This window comes from Podarcis raffonei, chromosome 3 (genome assembly GCF_027172205.1).
Source record: "Podarcis raffonei isolate rPodRaf1 chromosome 3, rPodRaf1.pri, whole genome shotgun sequence".
NCBI lineage: Eukaryota > Metazoa > Chordata > Lepidosauria > Squamata > Lacertidae > Podarcis > Podarcis raffonei.
Genome location: NC_070604.1, coordinates 94,417,358 through 94,444,473, shown reverse-complemented (window position 1 = coordinate 94,444,473; position 27,116 = coordinate 94,417,358). Strand labels below are relative to the sequence as shown.

Sequence of the window (27,116 nt, the reverse complement as noted above, 5' to 3'; positions counted from 1 at the left end):
GGCCACCTCAAAGAACTGGTCCTTGCTTACCAAGGCTCTTGAGTAAACTTGCAAGAAAATGGTTCCTTTCCTCTTATGGATCAGTAACTAGTTAATGTGCAGCAAGTTAATAGGTAAGTGAAAACACCTGGCTGGGAACAAACACTGAATTCAGTAGGATTTCCTTCAGAGTAGACACGGTTAGGACTGCTGTGACTCTCATGTGACCTAGTTTAGTGATGTATTGCTTTATATCTGCACTTTAAAAAAAGCATTTTGTGCATTGTCATCTTTGATCTGTAATTAATTCAGAGAGGATTAGGCCTGCCAAATTATAAGTACAAGGGCTTTAAGGGAGGGGAAGTAAAGGGATACATTTTATTCCACAATCCAGCAAGTGGGGGGGGGGAGTATTCTCTTTTATGTTAAGTGGTGTGTAGTGTTGCTCATCTATTTTTTGTTGTCTTTTAAAAAAACCTTTGCACACTAACCCATCTCCAAAAGGCCTTATAACATGAAGATGCCCAGAATGGTGCTTATGGATTTCTGAAAAGCTCCCCGTTTGTTTCTGTTAAAGCAGAGCAATATAGTTTCTTTTTTTAAAAAAAGTAAATGAAGCTTTTAATTTAATGTTTTTTTAAAACCCTCTGCTGATCAAACAGTCCAGAGCTTTTCAGGCAACATTTGGACAGCCCTACTTCTTGCAGAGCCTAGGGCCCTAAGAAATGGAGATTATAAAGCATATAGCTATCACCCCAGTTGGTCTCATTATTTGGCCTCTCCACAGAGTTGATGCACACCCCGTTAACTAGTTAAGTATCCATGCAAGTCCATGATCTCAAAATTATTTTGCATATTTCCATTCTCTTAAAGATAAGGTAAATGTCACAGGGAATTTTGTATGGAGGCTGGCAAAGAGCTCAGTTCCTCTGGTAACAACAGTTGTTTCTCTTCTAAGGTTGTTATACAATTTGTTTTTCATATAACAAGGTAATTGGGGTGGCTTAATTTCCTTTAATGATCAATGTAGAAAATTCAAGTCAGTAGGATTATTCCTAATTTGCCGTAGCAAGTGTAAATTACCTATTTATTTTCAGGAATTCTGAAGCACCATGATTCATTTGTAGCTACTTTTGTCCCCAAACTGAAGAAAAACAGGCATATGAAAAGATGAAGGCAATCAAGGGCACAGCATCCTACTTTGGAGTCTTACTCATGACCAAGTATCTTTTTGTATCAAGTAAATTCAAGTGCTTTTTTGTGGGGGGTCACCTTCATAAAATCAATCCATTGACTAGAGAGAGATGCATACTTGAAGAGTTGCAGCAACCATCACGATAATAATCTTGTTGATACTGGCACATCTTTATTGCTGTATCAGGTCTGGCGGATGAGGACTTCCCAACCGCCTTAGTTGGGGTGTTCTTATATGGGTGTAGAAACCAAATTACAAAACTGAACTCTTACAACCAGCCCAATTAGGAAAATTCACAACACGCTTTGGAACATCTGTGATAAAAATATACATTCCAAAGAAAACTGCACCTAGGTGGCAGGGCTTGGCCGCTGATCCACTCGATGTGCGGCAGGTGATGGTCCCATTTGTCTAGCTGGGTAAAATGCAGCCATTTCCCTGCGTCCTGAAGGATGAGTGCTACATAAGGCAGCTGCTATGGTTTTGTGGCAAGTGGTTCAGTTCACAAAAGTCACTCTTTGTGCAGTGTTTGATGGAGGTGAAGATAAAGTGGCTTCTTGGTCAACAACTGGAGTTTCTTCCTCTTGAAGTCAGTGGGTTTTTTGTACCTATAATTACATAAAGAACTGTTAGACTCTTCAGTTTAATGATCCTTAGGACATGTGCATGCACACAGTTACGATGAACCTGCCTCTGTGCGCTGCAGCATCCCATGTCAAGGTGTATTAGGTTTTGATTATCACTCCCCTGCTATCTTACCTACTAAAAGCTTTAATACTTTGATAGAGGATGCTCAACATCTTTATCAGTCTAGCAGACTTTGAGCAGCAATTGCCAATCCAGCATAGCACAAGTAGTTATGTTCTTCAACATGCAAGCAATTGATAGGATCTGAGTGTACAGCATGTGCCCAAGGTCACTTACAGTTCTATAACAATTGGTCCAGGTTTAATTTCATCCATCTCCATGAAGGCAAAGCACTTGGTGCTGGTGAACCTTTTCTTAGGCTTATAGTGTTTAAATTCAAAGAAAATAGCTGCACCTGAACAGAAGGGAAAAGAATCATTCCTTGATAGGAGGAATCTAGGATACAGAGGGTGAAGACCCCCAACCACATAGACTCATAGAATTGTAGAGTTGGAAGGGACCAAGAGGGTCATCTCGTCCAACCCCCTGCAATGCAGAAATCTTTTGCACAACGTGGGGCTTGAACCCACGACCCAACTGAGCCATGTAGCGATGATGTAGAGCTGTATGTTACATGGCAGAGTGCTTCTTTTCATAGGCTTGGCACAAAGCTGCCTCCCATTAAACAACATTTTTTGCTTTACGATATAAAAGGTACTGAGCAATTATCAGAAATACTGTTGTCAATCTGTCACGAAAGCAAAACATGGAAATGTTCTTCCTCCCCACCCTAGATTTTTGACTTCTGAAGTGGTTCTAAATTCAGCTTTGATCAGCTGGTCATATTTCAATGCAACAAACCTTTTGTTAATTTTTCAACATGTTTCTGAATCTCGATGTCCACATTAAAATGAACGTATGTGTCCTCCTTCCTTGAAGCAACTGGTGTGTCCTGCACAGGGGTCAAGTCTATCCCATTCAAATCTGTTAGGGGCAAAAGATGATGTTTTTATCAGAAGAGAGAGCTGTTTCAATTCTTAGAAAAATACAAGGACCACTGCGTAAAATTTTGGAAGCCTCCATTTCTGAAAATGTAACAACAGAATTATACATGTTACTAGTGAAAAAAGCATTTGTTTTTGGGAACAGCACAAGAATCACCTTTAGACAAGGCGAGTATCTTACATGACTATCACGTCCAATCCAAAATTGTGTACATAATACCAGAAGGAACTGACCTATCACACCTATTAGGAATTCTCATTGTGCATCACTTGTTGCAAGAGAAACACGTGCATATGGCAACATATTTATTTAGGGTGAAATCCAATGTTGCCATTCTGCTTAAGGAATCCTTTTAATCCAGCAGAAGCATTGACTAACATAAAAAAAAAGAGGAAGACGATTTTTCCTACTCCCTGTTGCAGTATCCTGCACCCCGCCTTCTACTCCAGATAGCTGAGGGACCCTCCAGTACAGCATGGACGGTGGTCTAGACTGAAGGGGAATTGGTTAAAGAATGCCTCTTTTCTAACATTAGCAGACAGCTCCATGGGATCAAAAACACTTCCGTAAGTAGAATTGCAGTGTTGTTCATTATGGTTGTACGGCTACTCGGTAAAATATATTTTCTTATAGTGTAAGTTCTTGTAAACTCACAAAATAAAAACAGCATTAATCATTTCCTTTCTTGCAGATTAAGACTGGAATTTCATGTTTTAAAAAACTCAAGTAGTTTAAAAGGCCTGGATAAATACAAATACTTTCACCTGGCACTGAAAATAACGTGAGGTGGTTCCAGGTGAGGCCATTGCATAACTAGGATACCACCCTCCCTAGTAGTAAGCTCAAGGTATATGCTATTTCCTACCCAGGGGTGATTTTGCTACAGAAAATCTGACATGTTAGATCTGAATGTATTTGCAGTGTATATTGCAGGATATTGTCCAGTAAACTATCACCCACCAGTAACAGTAACAGTAGGCATAACATAAATTCAATACTGTGAAGGGAACTTTCCAAACACATAATCCACCTTTTTTTTTTATAAGGTTCAATACTTTCATACCTCAAACGTCACTTGAAGATTTTCAAGAAATCCACAAAAGATGTTGCTCTATTTATTCTTTTAGGAACACTTTGTCATTAGCATTTTTTACGAAACAGAAAGATACAAAGGTAGACGAGGCTTTTATATATTTGAACACACTTTCATCGTCAGAAGAAGTTAATCTAATAGAAATCTGTCATGACTTGCTGAATGTTAAAAGCCAAGAAAGATTCAAACACTTATGACTTGAAAGTGAGCATTCATTTCAAAGTGAAAAGAGGAGCTACGATGTTGAGGACTTGGAAGAAGTCTGGATAATGCACAACTCCTAACAGATGCAGGATGTCGCTCAAAACCAGTATCTTGGGGTACTCGTATGACACAAATGTGTCATTTTTCAGCCCTCCATAAACACTGATTGAGTCAGAAAATGTGTACATGTTGAGGGGGAAAACTACCTATTTGCTGTGGGAGTCTTAAGCAATTAGTGCCAAGTCTGCTGGCAACCGGGAGTAGATCAGAAGTGTCAAAGGAACAAAGCCTGACTTAATTGCCTCGCCAACGCAACTAACACAACAACTACCTTTCACACTAACTGTGATATAGGGATCGATGCACTGCCCAGCATCTTTAAGACCAATTTTCTCTATTTTGATAGTAAGCAACGTCATCCCAGGTTCAGATGGCAATCTGGGTAATAATGTACCTGGCAAGAAAATAAGACAAGGGGGTGTTAAAGAAACAGAATTATAGCGCTTCAGCACAGTTTCTACCGCTGTTTTTATCTGCATTCTGAACCTGGAGGATTCAATCCACTGACTGTATTCAAGGAAAAACGGGGCTGCCTAATGTCAAAGGACCACCTTGAGCCACAAACAAACAGCTATTCATTTGGATCTGGCAGCAAGTCTCATGAGTAAGAAGTCTGCAGGTCCTTTTCGAAGTTCACCATATGGGGAAGCAAGGTACCAGCCACCAGTAATCCAGTACACTTGGATTACAAGGATCAGATATATTATATTAGTACATCTAATCCCCCAAATAAGCACCAAACAGATACACCCATTGTGGGAAGACAAAAGATTCACCTCTGTACCCAAAGACCTTGATTCAATTGAGGTGGGCAGACTTCAGGGGGTTCGGGTCAGCTCTGAGGTCAACTTCATTGCTGTTTAACTGGAACTCTGAGGTCCAGTAACTGGAACCAGGTATAAAATAGTGGATCAGGGAAATAGCAGAGCCAGATGCAAAATGGCGGCTCAGGGCCAATTAACAACTATACTCGCAGCTCTATATGGTGATAAACCTGTGTATATATAAGTACAAATCTACATTTGAGTCACCTTAGATAAAGGATACTAACAAAACAGCAACTGGCAAGCAGAGTTTCACAAAGGTCTGATCAAAGGTAACCAATGAATATTATTATATGTTTGAGTTCAGAAATAAATATCAGCATAAATTTCCTCCTTTTGAAAGAGATAGTACCAGGTATTAATCTGCAGGATCTACTCTTCAAATTACAACCTCCCTCTGCCACCCCCCCCCAAATGGAATTACTTTCTTCATGTGACCTTGGTCATATAAAGCAATATGGACACTTGGAGATGTTCTGACTTTGGGTTTAATTGTGTGGTGGCATGGGCAAAGAGCTCTGCAACATCTAGCATTTGTTGCTGTGGGCAGGATGATTTTACATACAAGAGTTTTCACATCCAAGTGGAAGCACAAGGCCAGTGCTCTGGCCAATATGAACACATTCACAATTAATAGCTGCTCACATTAAGATATTATCATACCTTCATTGGCTCCTGCGTTAGATGAATTATGTAGTATATGGTTACACGATGGAGCCATGCATGTAGAAGACAAGACCACGTACAGTTAGGCAGCACAATAATGCAATAGGGGAACCATGGAAACAAGCAGATTGTACAGGCAAAGCAAGTACAATGATCAGTACAAATTCAGCAAAGCAGTTGATTGAGAATAGCAGTATATAATGCCTCCCAAAATCTAGGTTGCATGAGTCACCTTAAGCCTTTCACATTTAAGCCCTTCTGTAAAAAGTATTTCAACACTATGTTTACACATATCTACCTGCAAATTTTGTCCAGACATAGAAGACAAAAATGAAAGTGAGTGCTGGTGGTCTAACAGCCATTTCAGACATGGCAATTTGCCAGGGAACAGGAAGCACAACTATCAGGTGCCCTGGACACCTCTAGAGATTCATCAGCTATAGGAGCCGAGTCAAGATCCCAATGGATGCAAGTGATTTTATACTCAAAATGCTTTGCAAATAAGTCACAGCGAGCTACTGTTGATTCTATCATCTCTTTTATAACAGACTATAAAAGGCCCTGCACTACCCGGAAAAGTTCTGCTGGACAGCACAATGAGGATGCAAAGGAAGCAGCAAAGTATGCCCTCTTTACTGCCTTCACTGCCACTAGGTAGGCTTAATGAGTGTTCGACTGCATTCGATTGCAATTTTCCTCCACTCATGTTTGAGCCGTCTCCTAGCTTGTTTCCTCTGAAACATACCAGGGAGTCAAATGGGCTCCACAAAGCGGGAGAGAGCACTCGGGACGATCGTGTCAACAGTGTGAGCCACTTGGATGTTTCAGAGGTCAGCCAGGGGTTTGACAGGAGTGCCAGTCATATCAGCCAGAAAATCCTCCAGAGCCATCTGGAAACCCACTGGATCCATCAGCCTCTGGGGTAGTGTTTTTATAGGATCTTTTATTTTGTATTGTAAGCCACCCGAGGAATTTACTTGAAGCGCAGAATATAAATTCCTACAATAGATACAGTAATTTAGCTGCTGAAGAAAAGCAGATACCTTGTTGACATCTGTAAAATGTTTCCCCTTTTTGGCCTAGTATAAAGAATTATCCAAAGTTAGCAAACCTATTTCATATCCAACTAGTAACCAATACTTTATTACTATATGTAAACTATGTGAAAAGAACTTTAGCAAAGCTTCTATGCACAGACTGGTACAGAAGATGTACCAACTGGTATCCATCCATTAACTAATGACCATCCAAGTGTGCACCTAAACACTTCTGCAACAAATCTTAACTCCCACATCATCACCCTCATCCTAGTAAATGACATTTGAAGAAAATGATGCCCCTACTACCTGGAATTCTGGCAGGAAACGCGTCTGGAGATCCTGCTCCAGCTCCACCCTCCTCCTCATCTTCTTCAAATTCCAAATCTTCCTCTTCACCAGGTGCTAAGATCTTCCTTTAAAAACACACACACCACAACTGAGGGGTGATTATGCACCTTCATCACTCAATTATTTTCAGATCAATGTGCCTGCAATGAACAGTATGGCTTGAGGAAATATCCGTAGCCTTCCAGGGGGTAGGAAGTTAGAATTGACCTATAACAATTCCCTGTTAAACACTATACTCCAATCTCTGGTATAGCTTCCTAAAGCCCTCTCCATATATACTTCTAATTTATTGGTTGCTTACCTTGGCGGAACAGGCTGAACATCAAAGGGGAATTCTTTATTATATGAAAGAATATTCTTTAAGACTGTAAGGGAAGACAGACAGTCACCATCAACTATCAAAAAGCCTAATTAGTGTATAAATGAAATAAATAGGCAGAGGGTTTCATTCTTGTGCCCTCCCAGAAGACACCTGAAAGAAACAGAGGCTCCTTACATACAACATAACAACAGGGTCACTGTAATTGTCATTTTCACAGTCACCCCCCCAAAAAATCATGAGTTTTAAGTAAGTAGCATTTCCTACAACCTAATTCATGCAAGAAAAGCAAAGAATGAAAGAAAAAGGGTCAAATGCATGGTGAGAAAAATTACATCCAATCGTATTTTAAATCAATGTCAATGTGAGAACCATACTTTTTGTCTTTTCATGTTGAAATAGCTTGCTCTCTTCTCAGAAAAAATAGCAACTTGCAAACACTGAGAACCAATAGTGTTTCCTTTCATTCCTAGTAAGGCTCAGACAATAATCTCTCGGAAATAGTATGAAGAATTGGTGATGGTACTTTTATCATTTGTTCCCACACAATCACACACAGTATGTATTTTTTTAATAGAACAATATCTACTACCATCATGTAAATTAAAGGGGGTGGGGTGAGAGAATAAGGCATTGTATACATAGAACTCTTCTCCAGAATAAGATGGAATATCCAGTCCTGATAATATGAGGAAGTTCTATAAGGTTGCTGAACTTCATAAAGTACAATTAATCGTAGCCCTGGCTACAGATGGACAAGACCTTTCATTTCAAAGTAATGTTTCATATTGTGGTTTTGGATTTACACATACAGGTTCTTTGTTTTTAATGGTTTACCTGTGATTTACCCAACACACTGAGAAGTTAAGGAAAGCACTTTGCTTTCAATGCTTTACTACAGAAGAATCCAATTTCACCACTCTCCTGTTCAAGAATGAAAAAATTCAGGGCACCTCTCTCTTTTGTGAAAGAGCACACTAGTGACTAAGGCTGCAGTGTTATGTACACGTTCCTGGGAATAAACCACAATGAGCAAAGAGGGGTTCAGACTTGCATAGGATCGTGCCCTTAAGTGTTACGAGTGGAGAAAAAAGTAAGTACCAGATTCAGAGCAACATCAATTCAGTCCCCTTTGCCCAAATCAAAATATGACACTACTGTTCTCAAGCTTTCCATGTGTGAAGAAATAGGATTTTCAATCATGCTGCATTTGGGTATTGGTTAGAAAATTTGGGTTGTAAAATACTTGCTCTCGCAGCTCTCTCCTGCATAGGAGGGTCAAAAGTTCACAAGAAGGTTAAAAGTACAATGGAATGTTTCACTCATGAAGTTTGCTTATATTGATTTATTTAAAATACTCACATGCCATCCTTTATTTTAAAACGTTCCAGGTAGTTCACTCACATAGGAGGCTGTGAAAGCCCTACCCTCCATGAATTGCGTAACTTCCTTTTAAAGCCATCCAAGTTGGTGGTTATCAAAGGCTACTAGGCAGTAGGCTTCTAAATACCAATGGCCAGAAAACACTGGAGGGTAGAGTGCTTGCAGGTTTCCCACAGGCATATGGTTGGCAATTTTGAGAACAAGATGTTGGACTAGACCAGGCATAGGCAAACTCAGCCCTCCAGATGTTTTAGGATTAGAACTCCCATCATCCCTAGCTAACAGGACCAGTGGTCAGGGATGATGGGAGCTGTAGTCCCAAAACATCTGGAGGGCCAAGTTTGCCTATGCCTGGACTAGACAGACCGTTGGCCAGACCTTACATTAAAATAAACCCTTTGGATCAAAGAAACCTACCTGCCAAAGTGGAACCTGTGCACTGGTGTGTAATCAACTTACTTCTACTCAGAGCAGAAATATTAAATTAATGGACCTAGGTTAATCATGGTCATTCGTTTCAATGAGTCTACACCGCATAGACATTTCTTGACTAAAACCCATTATGTGTCTGCAATAGTCACTGTTCTGGACATGCATTGTGAATGGCTCATGTAGGCACATAATGGGCAGCTGTCTCAGAGGAGGGATAATCTATCTTTACATCAACAGTGACTGAATGATCCATACACATCCCCCTCCTCCAAGCGAAGCCGATTGTGCTGGAAGGGTAAACAGCCAATGAATCATGCACAGATGCAGTGGAAATCTGTGCTGATATGTTCAGTTCAAAGGTAACTTCTCGTTTCATTAATTTCTCATGATGCATTAACATCTTTTTCACAGCATTCGTTTTAGGAAATTCTGGTCTAGAGAGTTGCTTCACCACTTGCTTGACGGAACAGCATGCTTGGAAGATTATTTTCCTGGAGAAAACCAATCAGCTCCTAGCTGCTTACCAATAGAATCTTTATAGAACTGTTTGGAATACATTTATAGCAATCAGGAGCCCAAGCACCTAGATATGAAAACCAAGACTATCTTGTGGGCCCTCCAAGTTGTTCTTTGTGGTGCATAGTAAGAGAAACCAGAATATCACAATAGCACAGCTGACTGAACACCATCCCACACTGACACTGCTTTTAAATTATTCTTGAAATTAAAAGATACTTACTTGGTTCTAGTTTCTTCAGATCCTCTAGCTTAAATTCTTCCTGGGACTGTGTAGACTAAAAGGAAAGTAGTATTACATATCTGTATCTACTATCCATTGCTACAGCCAGTTACAATGGTAAAAGTAGTGCTGGTTTTGCATTTTGTTCTACCTCTTGTTTCCTGAAAGGGCCCTGTATTTCAAAGAGAAACTAACTGTTAGTTCTTTGGGTACCTTTGAACTTCATTGTTTACCTAAAGGGAAAAAGTTATTGAGACACAAAATCCTGCTGATGTAAAAAACTGACTGGAAAACATGTTGAATTATCAGCATGTCTTTAATGCATCAAAAAAGACAGCATTCTCTCCAGCTTCTTGAAGATTCATTAAGGCATTAGAAATAGAAAAAATAATTTCCCTCGTGAGTCTTAAGCAATATCTGCTCTCTTTTAAAAAATTGAATATGGTACTAATGTCCAATCATTTTCCATATTAGATCCACTTTATCACACACACACTGGTCCCTTATATATTTTAATTAAACCACAGGGCGGGAATTTTTGTGTATGTTAAGACCACCAAAATTCAGGGCAGAGTTTACAGGACTAAACTGTGGCCTTTCAGATGTTGTTCGACTCCCACATCCAATCATCCCTGACAAGTAGTCATGCTGGGGATGATGGGAGTTGGATTCAAACATGATGTGGAGAACTGCAGGTTACAGGACTAGAACCAGGACAAAAAACATTAAGGATTATGGATGTGTTTTAATTGCTCATGTGGTCAGACCAGGCCAGAGGTGAAGAAACCAGTGATAAGATGTCTGATCAGGCAGAACTAAGGTGGGGCCTTCTGCCAAAATAACTTTACAAAGAGAAGATAGCATAGATCAAGACTGGAGGGCAAAGCAAGTTATAGACCAGGAAGAAATAAAGGCTGCAGCGAACACAGGACAGCAGCAACAACTAGTTTACTAGTCGCTGCATTTAATTAATTAAACATCCTGGTGATGCTCACATATTATATTGCATGGAGACCTATTGGCAATCTATATACCGTATTTTTCGCCCTATAGGACACACCGTCCCATAAGGCGCACCTAGATTTTTGGGGGGAAATAAAGGGAAAAAAATTATTTCCCCCGCCAGGCACGGGGCTGGGGCGGGGGAGGCCCGAGCTTCCCCCGACCCCAGCCCCCAAACAGGCAGCTCTCTGCAAGCCGTGGGAGCCCAGCGCTGGCTCCCGCTGCTTGCTGAGAGGTCTGTGAAGCCTGGGCGCGCTGATCTCAGCGTGCGCAGGCTTCGGCATGCAGGCAACTCTCCGCAAGCAGCGGGAGCGCTCCCGCTGCTTGCGGACAGGTCCGCGAAGCCTGGGCGCGCTGGGCTCAGCGCGCGAAGGCTTCGGCATGCTGGCAACTCTCCGCAAGCAGCGGGAGCACTCCCGCTGCTTGCGGAGAGGTCCGCAAAACCTGGGTGCGCTGAGCTCAGCGCGCGCAGGCTTCGGCATGCAGGCAACTCTCCGCAAGCAGCGGGAGCGCTCCCGCTGCTTGCGGAGAGGTCCACGAAGCCTGGAGAGCGAGAGGGATCGGTCCCACCGACCCCTCTCACTCTCCAGGCTTCAGCGAAAGCCTGCATTCGCCCCATAAGACGCACACACATTTCCCCTTCATTTTTGGAGGGGAAAAAGTGCGTCCTATAGGGCGAAAAATACGGTAGATATCAAGAAGTAATTATGCTGGTGTTGAAGGCAAATAATGACACATTTGCTTAAGACTGAAGTATTGGCATGTTGAAACAGCATGCAATTTAGTAGTATGTACTTAAAAGAAAGCAATGACACTGTAGACTTTGGGTTGATTTGTTTAAAGTCAGAGCCCAGCGAAACATTATACTCACTGTGAGAAAAATATAAGCCATGGTCTAAAGGCTCCCTCAACAGGAAAGCTGAAGGAGCTTGTCCTGATGTCAAACTGAAGGGAGAGAAATCCACAGGCAGCAGGCTTATCATCTCTACTTTTCTTTTTAACAGCTATGAGAGATTAACTGAGCAAGATAACCAGAGATAGAAGTCTGCCCGTTGGCCAGCAGCATTTCTTCACCTCTCAGTGTGATATCAAGGCAAGCACCTCCAGCTCCTCTTGACTACGGGGAGGAAGTCTTCAGAAATCTCAATGACTAGAACCTGGGCTGCTTTTCTTATAGCAAAGGAAACATACTGCCATGTATCACACTTCTCAGTTCTATTTTTTGTGCTCCAGCAGTAAAGCATACATATGCTTTGCGTGCAGAAGGTCCAAAGTTCAGTCCCTGGTGTCTCTAGTTAAGAGGATCTCTGATACCAGGGTTGAGACCTCTGCTTGGAGAAATTCAACCAGTCACAGAAAAGTAGACTATAGACAGTTGCATGGTCTAGTTCAGTATAGGGCAGTTTCACATTGAGAATTTCAGCATAAGCCCAAAGGGCTTCACTCCTGTACTGGTTGTAGTAAAATGATTATGAAACAGGTTTCAGTTTGCACTACTTTCTATTGTGATCTAACATGTCAGTAGGAAAGGAACTAAAGTTTATCTGAAGTATATATATGAGTGATGTTGTTACTTTTTCTTGCAGAGTATCTATAGGAGAAAACTTAAAAGGTGAAGAAAAGCAACAAATAAAACTAGACGTCATTCTCATCCTAGACCAACTCCAAGGTACATCACTACTAGTGAAGTGATCAGTCTACTTTACTTTGTTGTTCATGGGACAAGAGCACCTTTGTGAGTAGCCCCCTAAGCACTTCAGTGATATTTAGGAACAATTCGGTGAGATTAACATGGAAGGCTTGAAAATACAGGCAGAAAGCCACCACCCTCAATATTCAGAAGTTGTTTTAAGAAGAACATTGATCAACCAGAGGAGGGTAGTCAGAACGGTGAGGGGTTTGGAAACTAAGATTTATGAAGACTGACAGAAAGAGAACTGAGTGTGTTGAGCCTGGAGAAGATAATATTAAGGAAATAAGTGATAGCAATCTTTAAATATGTAAAGAGCTTTGATGTTCCAGAGGGCTAGAGACAAAGAATGCAAATTGCAAAGAAGACTTCAGCTAAGCTTTAGGAGAAACTTGCTAACAAAAAGCAGTTTGTCAATGGAACAGACTGCCCTAGGAGTGATGGCATCTCTGCTGGAGGTATTTAAGCATATGATTGTCAGGAATGCTGTAGCTCCATTCTGAATTGAGCAGGAGGTTGGACCAGAAGACCTCAAACAGTCTCTACAATTCTATGATTCTATTCTCAACCACTGCTTAATTTTATCTCTCCTTCTGCTTCTGATTCCCTGTAATAAGTGGCTAACAGAGGAATAGAATACAATATATGTAACAAGCCATCTTTCCATAGATAGTGTCTTTTATTTAACATTCATTGAGACCCACAAAGAAACTGGAAGTCACAAGGTGAAAACTGAATTAACTGTACCTGCAAAGCTGCACTCCTGAGTTCCAAACATGTTGCGATCTTTGCTAAGGTTTTCTGTAAGTGAGAGGAGAAAGTTAACTTTTTTTTTACTAACAGAATATTTCTTTTCAAGCTCATGTACTAAAGCAGCAGCAATTCAGTTGTGTGTGTAAAAGATGGAAGAGACGGCAAAGTGCCTATCTAAGTGTAGAGGCAGAAACAGCGGGCAAGAATATTGTTCTGTGTTCCTAAGAGCTGTTTCCCATATGCAGCCACACTCCTGCACAAAGATATACATTTTATTATGCAAGTTCAGCTGTGCAACACATGTAGTTTGAAAGCAGAATGACAACCAACTTCCAGACTGAGCTACAAGAGACCACATCTTCATAGATGAACGCAAATCAGAATATATTAAATTCTAATATGAGACTCTTCCCAAATACAGTGTTGTAAACAAGAGGGCTAAAGATGTTCTCTTCTTTTTCCTCCACCCACATTCCTTCCCACTCACCCCCTGCACTGAGCCAGAGGCAACTGAGGTATCAGTCTGCTTTCCTTTCCTGGTTTAACAGCTAGGCTTACAGCCCTATTTCTTCTCCCCAAATTAGAGCATTACAGCTGCTTGAACTTGCCAGCTGCACTTTGTTGTGGAGCAGAAAGCTTTGAGATGTGTTAGAAGGCACTTGAGAGTTGAAGAATGATAATGCACTCAGATTTGCTTGGGAGAGATTTAGAGCCACAAGGAATAGGTCTGGTTTGTTATTTTTTAAAGAAAGAAACTGAGATCTATTGAATGGTGGCAAGATACCAGCAAGCATTATTCATAGCTATTTCTCAGGAACCACACCCAACACTAACTTTTTTTTTAAAGGGAAAAAAAGCCCCAAATCCAAAACACTACAGCTAGATACAGCTAATGTTTTCCCAAGTGTTGCTTTCCCCAACAAGATGCTTCATTTTTCAGCTGGGAAAACATTTATCACATTAAAAGCATTAAAGTTGTAATGTCCTTGCAAGTGAGAATCTTTGTCCACAATTTATGTTAAAACTGAATCTTAAGAGTGCGCTATTGGATGTGTTAACCATTAGCTCTGCTGTGCAAGTAATGTTTGTGCTACTGCACATGTTTTTCATCCAAACTGAATTTTGCTTTGTTAGAGCTTTAAGTCTATTTGCTAGTAATCAGCTATAAGTACAGTATGTTTTAACGCAGTGATAGTTTGCAATGAAACAGGATTTTCATGACTTGATACTGCTAAATGTAACAGAAAAATCAAGACACAACCCTCCTTTTACAAGAGCCAAGAACTCACCATGGGAAGAGAGGTGTGACCAGTAAGAAGAAATTAAACAACAAAGGGATTAAACTAGTGAAATTTCTAGCTCATTTGACTTTATGTCCTCTATGATGCATAGAATGACACAACGTCCATTATGCCCACACCTGTCCTTCCTATAGAGTTTGTACCTAGAGATAACCATGTCACACTGGTTCTCTCCATTCCACCAGCTTTCTGTTATGCCGATTCTATCTATGCTTGCCTTCAAGACCATGCACTCCAATTCACCCATCTTGGTTTGGTGGATTCTAGTATTAATGTCTGAACACAGTTTCTCTCTCCAAATGTTTTTGGCACTTGCATATTTAAAAAAGAGAGAGATGTGGCTGAAAAGTTCTCATTCTAATTCCAAACCCAACTCCATTCCATTTAGTCACCTATCCACTTCTCCCTAAAGAAACACATCATTCATTTGCTTCCTGACCCTTCCTTCTTAGAACATCAGAACCTGAATGCTTTCTTTGCTCCTGTTCCCCCCTGCCCCTGAACATCAGAAATTTATGCACCGAGATGGCAATGTCCAGGGGAGACCCGCCCCATTCTAATTGCCATGTAGCAATTTGCTACTCTAGTTGGAAGAAGACTCTCTTTACATTAAAAAATAGTCCAAAACAAAGCTGCTTATTCTTTCAGAGATTGTATCTTGACATTTAAAGCAAGATCCATTAAATCTCATCATTCTGCAATGATAGTTCTACAATCATTCTACAATCGTCACAGCAGATATAAACATATAGCAGTTATAACAGGCGAAGTCCCGGCAGACTGGAGGAGGGCAAATGTCATCCCTATTTTCAAAAAGGGGAAAAGAGAGGACCCAAATAATTACCGCCCAGTCAGTCTGACATCAATACCAGGGAAGATTCTGGAGCAGATCATTAAGCAAACAGTCTGTGAGCACCTAGAAAGGAATGCTGTGATCACCAATAGTCAGCATGGATTTCTGAAAAATAAGTCATGTCAGACTAACCTGATCTCGTTTTTTGACAGAATTACAAGCCTGGTAGATGAAGGGAACGCAGTGGATGTAGCCTACCTTGATTTCAGCAAGGCATTTGACAAGGTGCCCCACGATATTCTTGTAAAGAAGGTGGTAAAATGCGGTCTTGACTATGCTACCACTTAGTGGATTTGTAACTGGCTGACTGACCGAACCCAAAGGGTGCTCATCAATGGTTCCTCTTCATCTTGGAGAAGAGTGACTAGTGGGGTGCCACAGGGTTCTGTCTTGGGCCCGGTCTTATTCAACATCTTTATCAACGACTTGGATGATGGACTCAAGGGCATCCTGATCAAATTTGCAGATGACACCAAACTGGGAGGGGTGGCTAACACCCCAGAGGACAGGATCACACTTCAAAACGACCTTGACAGATTAGAGAACTGGGCCAAAACAAACAAGATGAATTTTAACAGGGAGAAATGTAAAGTATTGCACTTGGGCAAAAAAAATGAGAGGCACAAATACAAGATGGGTGACACCTGGCTTGAGAGCAGTACATGTGAAAAAGATCTAGGAGTCTTGGTTGACCACAAACTTGACATGAGCCAACAGTGTGACGCGGCAGCTAAAAAGCCAATGCAATTCTGGGCTGCATCAATAGGAGTATAGCATCTAGATCAAGGGAAGTAATAGTGCCACTGTATTCTGCTCTGGTCAGACCTCACCTGGAGTACTGTGTCCAGTTCTGGGCACCACAGTTCAAGAAGCACACTGACAAACTGGAACGTGTCCAGAGGAGGGCAACCAAAATGGTCAAAAGCCTGGAAACGATGCCTTATGAGGAACGGCTAAGGGAGCTGGGCATGTTTAGCCTGGAGAAGAGGAGGTTAAGGGGTGATATGATAGCCATGTTCAAATATATAAAAGGATGTCACATAGAGGAGGGAGAAAGGTTGTTTTCTGCTGCTCCAGAGAAGCGGACACGGAGCAATGGATCCAAACTACAAGAAAGAAGATTCCACCTAAACATTAGGAAGAACTTCCTGACAGTAAGAGCTGTTCGACAGTGGAATTTGCTGCCAAGGAGTGTGGTGGAGTCTCCTTCTTTGGAGGTCTTTAAGCAGAGGCTTGACAACCATATGTCAGGAGTGCTCTGATGGTGTTTCCTGCTTGGCAGGGGGTTGGACTCGATGGCCCTTGTGGTCTCTTCCAATTCTATGATTCTATGATAACAATGAAGAAATGTCCTTGGCATTAACACCTGCTGGTTCTGCCTTTATCCACCCATCACTCTTTTGATTAAGATGGACCATAGATCTAACCAAAACTTTTCAGAGTGCACATTGGCTTCCCTATTGTGAAGAGTGTGAAGATTATACTTCCATGCTATCCTAGAATGTGCCTTGAAAGGCAGGGAATTAATCTCCGAATCCTCACCATGCATACTCTTATTTAAGATCCATTTGAAGGCTCTACTACACAATGGCAGGGATTCAACAGAGCCCTAGAGTAGAAGACATTTCCATTCATGAAAGGGGAGACCGCCAATCTGCTGATCCTTCCTTCAGCTATAGTCCACATATTTCATGGTGTTGTGAGAAGCAATTTTTAATTTTTTTTTTGCAGGGGGGACTGCAGTAGGAAGAAGAGAGGAGCTCTGTTCAAGAGCAAAATTTTGTCTGTTAAGGCCAGGCAGAGTCAGTTAAGCAATATGGAGACTCAATCAAAACTATTTTAGCATACATTTTTTCCTAATTTAGGTCTGGAAGCATTTACCTATTAAGTGATTCAAGCTCCAGATCTCAGTGGACAAGTTACCCATACACATTCACTTCTATCACACATCATAGCCCCAAGGCTATGATAAACCCTGATTGGTATTGATTTAGAAAATCTGTTTCATCCAAGAGAGCCTGGATTTGGTTAGCAACCACTTGCTCAAGAACTATGTACAAGAAGGGGACATTAGTAACTGGCTGGCAGCTGTTTAAATTTTGTGGATCCAGGGAAGGCTTAAGGAGTGGTTTTACCACTACATCCTTTAAGCAGACAGGGACCGTTCTTTCTAGTAAAGAGGCATTAATCACATCTGGCCCAACTAGCCTTCCCTTCTTTATTAGTTTTTATCAGCAATGAAGACCAAAGGTCCATTCCCACACCAATCCAAGCACCTTGTTCACATCCTCAAACCATACCAACTGAAGTTCATCCAACAAAACAAGACAAAGCAGTGTTCTGGATCCCTCTCGAGATTCACCTGCTATGGAGTCAAGGTCCAGCAGATGCAAGTAATTTTATCCTCAAAATGCTTCACAAACAAGTCACGGTGAGACACCATTAGTTTTACCACCTCCATCAGGCTAGAGTATAAAATGCCCTGTACTACACAGAAAAGCTCTGCTGAATGATGCAGTGGAGGCAGCCAGGTTGGCCTTCTCATTAACAAATTGTGAATGGAAAGATTTGGTTTAAAGCCAAAATGTCACCTGTATAATAAAATGAATGAATTTTCAATGGCCTGGCTAACTTGTTGGTGCATGGTAAAGCAGGGATCTCCTGCTTAGCAGTGAGAGTACTTTCTATCTATGGTAATCTATGTTAAGTTTCTTTGAACAAAATTTCTTCTCCTGAAAGCTGAATGCCCAAAGCTTTAGAGGGCAGATAATGACAAGCCAGTTTTCAGACATTCACTGCCACACAAAACCAATATTTTTAAATATTTAAATAAAAAGAGGAAGATAGTACTTCCTCTTTTCTCTTTACCTCCACCCAAAGACTGCAAGAAAAGGGTTAAAAACTATTTTAAAGAATATTCCACCACCAATGAACATACACCATCATGTACCTTTTGATCTTCTGTGAATTCTGAGTTGTTGGGTTGAGACTGGGCCTCTTTCTGTAGATGCCTTGCTAATCTGGAAAGAGGGGAGACACTTTGTGAAATTTAGGGTCATAAAAAGGGTAACTGTGCTCTTAAAATTCTTAAAAACAGGTTTAAACAGGAACCTGTATGTTTTATGTTAAGAGGCAGACAGTGTTCTCAGTAATGAAACAGCAAGTATATTGTATAGTGTTAGGAAGGTGTACAAGAATTAAAATAAGGATAATCAAACCAAGATTTAAAAACATGCACTTCTTCAAACATTTTCACCTAGAACTAATTGAGACATACATTAATTAGCCACCCAATGTTTCTTATGTTTATGCTTGGAAAACACAACTATGTTGGTCTATGTTGCCTCCATCATTACATTCTGCATGGAAATTCTTGCTGTCATTAATGCAACTCCCACCTATGATGTAAGTTCTGAGTAAATAAGAAATAGTAAAACTACTACTGTACATCTCAACCAAACTCCTAACAACACTTGTTACTATTCTCTGTAAAAAGCCATAGTATATCAATACCATTTAGCATCTCTGTAGGTCAAGTCCTTATCAGAGAATGACAGAAATTGCTTTATATTTGAGGAAGCACTTATGTGATCAAGGGCACCAAAACACTCTCAAAACGAGATCCCTGTTCCTATCATTTTTAAAATCTATAATCTGACTTGCAGGAAAGTTGAGTTTGAAGCAGATATACAACTTCCAATGCACTTTCTAAGCAGATGCAATCAAACCAAGGAGTTACGTAACATACAGGGAACTGAAGTTAGGCTGTTTCGTATAACAGATAATGCAGACTCCAGGCAACTTAATCCAAGTTCACACAAGTGGCAGGAATTAGGGCTAGGATATAAACAAAAGTACGCCCAATAGCGCTTCTGAATCTCTGCCTCCCAACAGCAGCTACCCACCCTTGTTGGCAATGCCCCAAAAGCTGCACCCGGAACTGGGAAGCTTCACAACAGATAAGGTACCAGTGTAGTAGAGCAGCAGGCAGTGGCAACCTGTTGGAGGTGTGCCTAAAGGTCTTGCTGGAGCCTGCTGAACATCAGGTTATTGGAGATTCCTTGGAATAATGATCGAGAGCAATAAGTTCATCCCAATCTAGACATTGAATTTATACAATCCATTTCTACCACTATTTCAATCAAAGCTAAACCATTTATACTTGCTTCCAAAAAATACTCATACAGAAGCAGGCTGTTGGCAATTCTGTTTAGTAATCAGTTAGCCGGTAACATTTGGAACTTCACTGAAAAAGTTCATTATTATTAATGAGAAAGGGTCAAGATGAGACAAAATTCATTTAGCAGGAATCTACCTAGGAGCAGAAGGCATCAGAAACCCCTCTTATTTTTACTGATCTTTCCTTACATGACCTCATTGGCTGTGTTCCAGGGTAGAAAAGCAATTATTATATATCTGGCTAACCACCTTTATGAACTGTGTACCCTAGAAACCTTTGCAACACACAGCAGCTCCCCAGCAGGCAAACCAATGTGCACAGGGCAAGCACAGAAAGCTTGAAAATGGTTGCCACAGCTTACAGGGATTCTGAAAGTTAATATACCAATATTCTCCCAGGTCTAAAGTAAGCTTGCACCTCTGCCTGTGTGGCAACAAAGACAGAGCTAATGCTTGCCTCAGGGAATGGGCCATGCAGGTCAGTGGCAAACAGCAAAGTATGTGGCATGCCCCAAGTCCCCCAGCAAAGAAGCCCAAGAAAATGCAGAAAACAGGTTGTTTTGACTGGTCACCCACAGATTTATTCAACACACTAAGTTAAGGGTAGGGATACTCAGGCCCAGGGGCCAAATGTAGCCCTCTGGGCCTCTCAATCTGACTCTCTCCAGTTACATACCCTGTCCCCAAAGCCACACACCCTAACAGCCTTGCTTTCCCACCCTCCTTGAGTGCCTTTGCCCGGCTGGAATGTGCCCTTGAACTCTGATAAAGATTCTTGCTTGCCTGGATGGAGGATATAGAATTGGGTATGTGTGTGTATAGAAACTAGGCTGGTGCATTAAGGTAAAATTTACAATTACTGCTCCTCCCACTCTTCCCTCTGGCCTGCTCATCACTGGCATGTGGCCTCCAGGTCACCTGAAAGGGGATGTGGACCTCAGACTGAAAAAGTTCCCCTAGCCCTGCAGTAAAGGGAAACAGGACATCAATTTTCCACTTTAAAAAACAACAACAAACAAAAGACAGGGAAAAGCTTTTATAACCATTATGCAGGCCAACCAAAACGGTGGTGTGAAAAAATATCAGAAAAGGCTTGCCTCTCTCCTCACAACTGCATACCCCTCCATAAGAAATCCTTCAAATGATGGGGGAAATGTAAGCCTACACAGCACATGGCTTGTAACACATGATTTCAGCTAGTAGAGTTTTTCCAGATCAACCATCAGACCATTTGGTATTTATGTTACCTATATGCTGCTTCCAGCAATGCACAAAGCCAAGAGATGTAAATGCTGCAGTGGAAGCACCTCTTTTCTCAGGTGCTTGAAGAAGTAGATGGACCAAGAGTTCAGTCCACTTTTCCTCATGGCCCGAGTTGCAGTACTAATTTTGCCAGGAGCTATAGGCTCCGGTTCCTCCTGAGTGTCAAGCTTATAAACCTCTTGTGTAATGGAATAAGAGATGGGAGACCAAAAAAAAAGCAAGGTGGGAAAATGCTAGAGATTTTGGAGGTATGTAGTTGAGAAGGCAAAAAGGTGTTTGAAGATCTTATGCAGGCTTCCTCAACCTCAGCCCTCCAGATGTTTTGAGACTACAATTCCCACCATTCCTGACCACTGTGCTGCTAGCTAGGGATCATCTGAGTTGTAGGCCAAAAACATAGGTTGAGGAAGCCTGATCTTAGGTACATGGAAAAATATGACTTCATTTATGTAGTACTACTTTGCTTATATAAATTAAATGCATAGCATACAGCATACATTTGAAAGAGACAATAAATCCCTTTGCAGGGTTATACAACCCTGTAAAGTGACAAGGGCTATCAATTTAACAGCAAGAAAAACAGTGAAATGATCTAAACTTGCAAATGGAAACTCATACTTACCTACCTGGAAAGAGACAAAGAAAGCTGCACCCAGTTGATGTTGCCAAACAACTCCACAAATCTAAGTGGAACAGTCTGAACTATATATATAACTTGCTAATTCTGTACATGTGCTATAAACTGTCAATTTTGCAAGATTTCTATACAAGCATACAATGATTTCTGTCCAGCACACCCTCTTTTGCCTTTCTGAAGTATGAGATTTGTGATTTCATTTCGAAGATTGAATTTGCTCATCTTAAACATAAATGATGTTAAGGCAGAACAGCAAAGACAGTCCCTACCCATCTATAAAGCTACAAAAAAAATATAATATGAAGAGGTGAAACCTGACATTTTTAGGAAGGATAGCAAAGGAACAATTCTCAAAGTGGGTTATAAGCGTGTCTTATTTTCATCTTTGATATTATGCGTTTGTATGTTTTGTGACTCACTCTGAGAACTTTTTATGATGAAGTGCAGAATGTAAACGTAAAAATAAAATAAAATCTAGCAAAGTTGATTGCTCTTAGAAACCATTTTAAGGGAACGAAGTTCAGTGAACACCAATAATTTAAAACAGTGCCTTTAAAAGCATCCCATCCAATATTCTAAAAGAGATAAGTACTTAATGTTTTCCCCATTTACCTAAAATTTTCAATTTTCCCATGTAGGGCTGAAAATAGGAAAAAAGTTTTGTCCCTCAATATTCCCAGGCCTCCATATTGCTGCAGAACAGGGATGGGCAATCTGTGGCCCTCAGTCTAATTTCAAAAGGTCCCTGCAAGTTCACACTTCTAGCAAGAGTGCTGTGGCCTGCTCAGCTGAGCAAGTCCTTGGCAGTATGAAAAAGGAGAATGGAAGAATGGTCCCATCTACTTTTTGCTCCAGCCCCATCTACCATCATCGCAGAATGAAGCCCTTGGTACGCAAAAGGTTGCTCAAATCTGTCAAAGAACCTAACAGTTATTGAGGCACCATTTTCAATATTTTAAAGATGGGAAGCTAAGTTGGGAGCTGGCAAGTTATCCAAAGGCACACCATGAGTCAAACTGGCAAAACTGCAACTCTGAGTGCATGAGATTTGGATGCAAATCCAAATCCGCCCACAGGATTACTCTGCCCTATTTTTGTCCTAGAAACACAGGACCACATTTACCATTTCTAGATTTCACCATTACATCTCTTAGGGCAGGTTTGCACACTCATATCGAGTGAAAGTAGTGCAGTAGACAGCCCTGAAATACAGTTCAATGAAAAGGGATGTTATGCTCCACTACTTAAGCATCTGCCAGGGCAAAAGAGAGTCACACTATTACTACTGCTTTCTGACGAGACATTAGTGATGAGGTTCATCACTTCTGCTGCTTGGTTTATCCCATCCTTCAAAAACCTGTGAAAGTTTTAAGAGGCAAGGCAAAACGGCTAAATTCCTATCGCAGAACCACGTGCATGGTTTTCCAGGAAAGTCTGAAACTAATGCATACTGCACAAACCAAATCAATTTAACAAGAAAAAATTATTGGAGTTCCACAAGCCTACCATGAAACCCTACAGCATTTTCCATGTAAAATCTATATTAAGTTCCATCGCAAACATAGAAATGAACCTTTATTTGCACAGACCATCTGATGCAGTACTGTACTTGGCATCTCCTTGAGTGAATTGTCCTCTGTATTAACATTTTACAGGCAATTCCAGTGGAGACCTAGAACAGCTCCAGCAAATGTCAACAGCAGGTATTTAAGTGTTTTCTTACTTGACAACCTGCATGATACACAAAAAGTGATACGTACTCATAAATCAGTAACGCCAACTGCAAATCAGAGGCAGCCAAAGGTAGCTGAAACCAGTGGGACTGCAAGGAAGTCACAGAGGGGTGGCCAATAAGGCCATGGGGACATAGCCAAGTTGCACTGGTTTTCTGTCTATCCTCCTCTCTTGCAAGGATATAGTGGACATTTAAGTACAGTATTGCCTTTGTACAACTAACTACTTAGTGCCTAACTAAACTGAAAAGTGTCATACTTTAGGTTCAGAAGCAGTCACAGTTGCTTCTCTCCTAGAAGAAAAGTTGAATGGCCTCCATCTGTTCTGGTTCTCTTGTTTTAGTTGTATAATTACTTTGTTGTTGTTGTTGTTGTTGTTTAGTTGGTTCGACTCTTCATGACCCCATGGACCAGAGCACGATACTTAGTACGTAACTAAATGTCTTACCTTTTTAAATACTTAATTATTTATATACCACACTTTCAGACGTTGCAAGCAGCTACAACTTAAAAGCACAACTCTAGAATAAAAACAGTAACAACTTGAGGCACCTCAGTAAAAGCTGGTTGGCGAAGAATCTCAGGTTCAAAAAGACCAGTGCAAACCTTGGTTCAAAAGATATGCCTGCTGTGACAATGTCTACTGTGGGTTCATGCCACAATAAACGTACATTACCAGTACTCAGAAATAAGCCCCACTGAATTCCATAGGGATTGCTTCCTGATATGAACAGAATTGCAGTATGAATTGGTAAGACTTTTTTTAAAAGTGCCACAAAGGACTTTTAACTAGGGACCCCATAAATTTCCAGAACTATGGAGAGACTATTCCCCTCATCTGGCCAATCACTCTCTCTTAGCCTAACCAAGCTCTCAGGGTTGTGGGTACAAAATGGGGAAACTGAGACCCATGAATGCCACCTTGAGCTCCTCAGAGCAGCAGTGGGGAACTGTGTTCAGCATGAAGGCCCAGAAGGGAACGTTCTGAGGGTCAGTTTGTTCTAAATTATTATTATTAGTAGTAGTAGTAGTAGTAGTAGTTTATACCCTGTCCATGCACCCCCTCCATGAGCGGTTCAGAGAGTGGCAACACAAGAATGGGCCTTTTTTAAGGTGGTTCTGTGTGTAGAATGCTCCCTCCAGGGAGGCTCACTTGATGCCTTTATTACATATCTTTAGGTGTCAAGCGAACACATTCCTCTTCTCCCAGGCCTTTGGCTAATTAAACAATTTATGGCCTGTAAAGCGAGATGAGCGCCGCAGCTCTAGAGTCGTTCATGACTGGACTTAATTGTCAGGGGTACCTTTACCTTTTTATGGCTTTTTAAACTGTGTGTAGGGGGTGCTATTGTTTTGTTTTTTGCTATATTGTGTGGGTTTATAAATATTGTAAACTGCCCTGTTATTCTCAGATGAAGGGTGGTATAGAAATTTAATAAATAATAATAACTGGGGCACTGTACTCTGATTAACAATGATGTGGTGACATGGCATATACTAACAAGGGGAGACCTAGAACAAGTTTCATCGTATGTCAACAGAGGGCATATAACTGATTCTACACTTCACACCTAAATGGCACTCAAAAAGGGATACTCCTATGTTGTGGGAGGGAGAGAAAAAGATTCTGAAGTAACTTGTAACGCGCAGCGAATAACTATTTGAAAGATGAAGGGCACATGCTCTAAGACAAGACACCAAAGAATTATTAATCTCATTCTGTGAGGTCAATGGGTTTTTAAGACTTCCTTTTCTTGAACTGGAGCCCTCCCCATGCCATACTGACTGGAAGTCACGAAGGTGCTTTAAAAGCTGTTTGTGGTATGGCAGGGAAGATGTCAGCTGTTTGAATAGGAACAAATTTAACTGAAAGCCCCTTGCATGAATTTAAGGCTTAAGCAGCTCTCTTGGATCTCAGCCTGTCTTCTGGCTTTTTGCAGATTTGATTCAAGTCAAGAACAGCAGTCATAATTGCTTCCCAGCAAGCTATTAATATTATGCAGCAGTCCCCAAGTGCCAGCTGGGTGCCGATCGGCGAAACATGAAAGCTTGGCAGGAAAGAAAAGGTGGGTCTATCCGATTTTTATGGAGGGTAGGTATCTAACTGGCAAGCACAGATCTCCACGGCACGGCATCCAAAGCACCTGCACCTGCAGAAACCCTTCTTCCACAGATGGTTTCTAGAGTTGCAAGAAGCCCTGTGCCACAGCACATCTGGCAGCTCCAGCGAGGGCTGAGATAGTTGATAGTCGCAGCATCCAGATTAACAATGTGGACAACAACAGGTGGCTCCCAAAGGCAAAACTTTCGCCAGACACCACACAACTGGCAAACACATAGATGTGCCTGGGGAAGCAAGACAACGTTAACAAAATCATTATCATTTAGTCTTATTTCTAATGCTAACTTTAGGTTTCAGCGCAGAACACACACACACACACAGAGAGAGAGAGAGAGAGAGAGAGAGAGAGAGACCCAGGGCGAGGACACTGAGGCGGAGATATCTCCCCATCCTTCCTTAAGGCTTCAAAGCTCAATGTTGGAGGCAAATATTTAGAAATAGAGATAGGAGTGATCTAGTTCAGCAGCCCTTCCCACGGCTCCCCAACGCCTCAACTGAAGACGGCCTCATCTTCACCCACAGGCAACCCCCCCCCGGGACCTTCGTGGCCCTACCCCCTCCCCAAAAAAACCCCACAACAATCCTCCTGAAGTGAAGCATCGACACATGGGCTCCAAGCAGGCAGAACATCTTGTAGCCTTCAGACCCCCCCCGCCTCCACCGCCTTCGTCTCCTGAGGAGCCGGAGCCTCTCAGCTCCTCAGCCCCACCCAGAGCTTTTTCGATGCTTGTGCCCTTCGGGTCACCACCCTCGGCCTCCGCCCAGAAGCGCCAGACCCACCCAGGAGCCCTCAGCCCTCCAAGTGCCTTCGCCCCAGCCTCAACTTCTTTGCCCCACCCAGTGCCGCCCGCCGCCTCTCTCACCCGCCGCCGGGCTGCCCAGCCCTTCGGAGCCGCCTCGCCTCAGCAGCCCCAGGCGCCGCCGCCGCCCACCCCGCACTCACATCTGATACTCGTCTATCGCCTCCACGAGCTGCCCCCAGGAGTCGAAGTCGGTGCCTTTCCTGAAACTGGCGCCCCAGCGCTGCAGGAGGCTCCGGGCCGCTTCCGACATGGTCCCAGCGCTGCTAGGGCACCATTTTCACCCCCGGGGCCGCGCGGGGGGGGGAGGAGGAGGAGGGCTCGCGCCGGGCAACCGCCGCTCCGTCCAAAGCCTGCAGCACCGCTACTCAGTCACCGACCAAGCCCATCTGCCACCGCAACCAAACCTGGCGGCCGCCTCTGGGCCGGCTCCGCCTCCCCGCCATCATGCTCGGTTGTGCCCGACCCGCCTTCCTTGCTCTGCTCTCGGGCGCATTTAGAGCCGCGGTGACACTGGCGAGCGTGCGTCGGCTTTGGATGCGCCGGGGCCTCCCGCCAGTCCGTTGTTCCCACTCCGGAGTAAAGCCGCCTTCAGGTCAACGGGGCTTAACTCCCTGGTCAGTGAGCATATAAAGACGGCAACCTAAAGAAGGCGCTGCTGGGTTTACATGCTCGCTGGGCTTTCCCAAGGAAGCCAGGCAGAAGCAAGACAGGGCTCGTGATGGAGCTCGAGCATTTCTTGCGGGAAATATTTATTCATTTCTATGTGCGCACGCAAGCGATCATTGTTATTCCATGTCAAAAATTGGGAGAGGGTGGCTTTTAGGACAGCCCTCCAGTGTAGTCTGGTGTCCCTTTCTCCATACTGG

At 42.2% G+C, this 27,116-nt stretch overlaps 1 protein-coding gene across 5 annotated transcripts; it reads right to left on the bottom strand.

Annotated features, from left to right (window-relative positions):
- Positions 1-1,325: 1,325 nt before the first annotated feature.
- Positions 1,326-26,654, bottom strand: AIDA (axin interactor, dorsalization associated). Of its 5 annotated transcripts, none has more exons than XM_053383102.1 (12): positions 26,391-26,654; positions 18,464-18,533; positions 13,354-13,407; positions 10,066-10,086; positions 9,915-9,969; positions 7,343-7,406; positions 7,000-7,106; positions 5,651-5,710; positions 4,435-4,557; positions 2,663-2,785; positions 2,099-2,216; positions 1,326-1,782 (listed from the first exon to the last, which is right to left on the bottom strand). In XM_053383102.1, the coding sequence occupies exons 1-12, from the start codon at positions 26,498-26,500 to the stop codon at positions 1,686-1,688; spliced, it is 1,002 nt and encodes a 333-aa protein (XP_053239077.1). In that variant the 5' UTR covers positions 26,501-26,654; the 3' UTR covers positions 1,326-1,685. The 5 variants fall into 5 exon arrangements, with proteins under 5 accessions (XP_053239077.1, XP_053239079.1, XP_053239078.1 ...); XM_053383104.1 differs by having other exon boundaries at positions 5,651-5,662; positions 26,391-26,653; XM_053383103.1 differs by lacking the exon at positions 10,066-10,086.
- Positions 26,655-27,116: the final 462 nt, after the last annotated feature.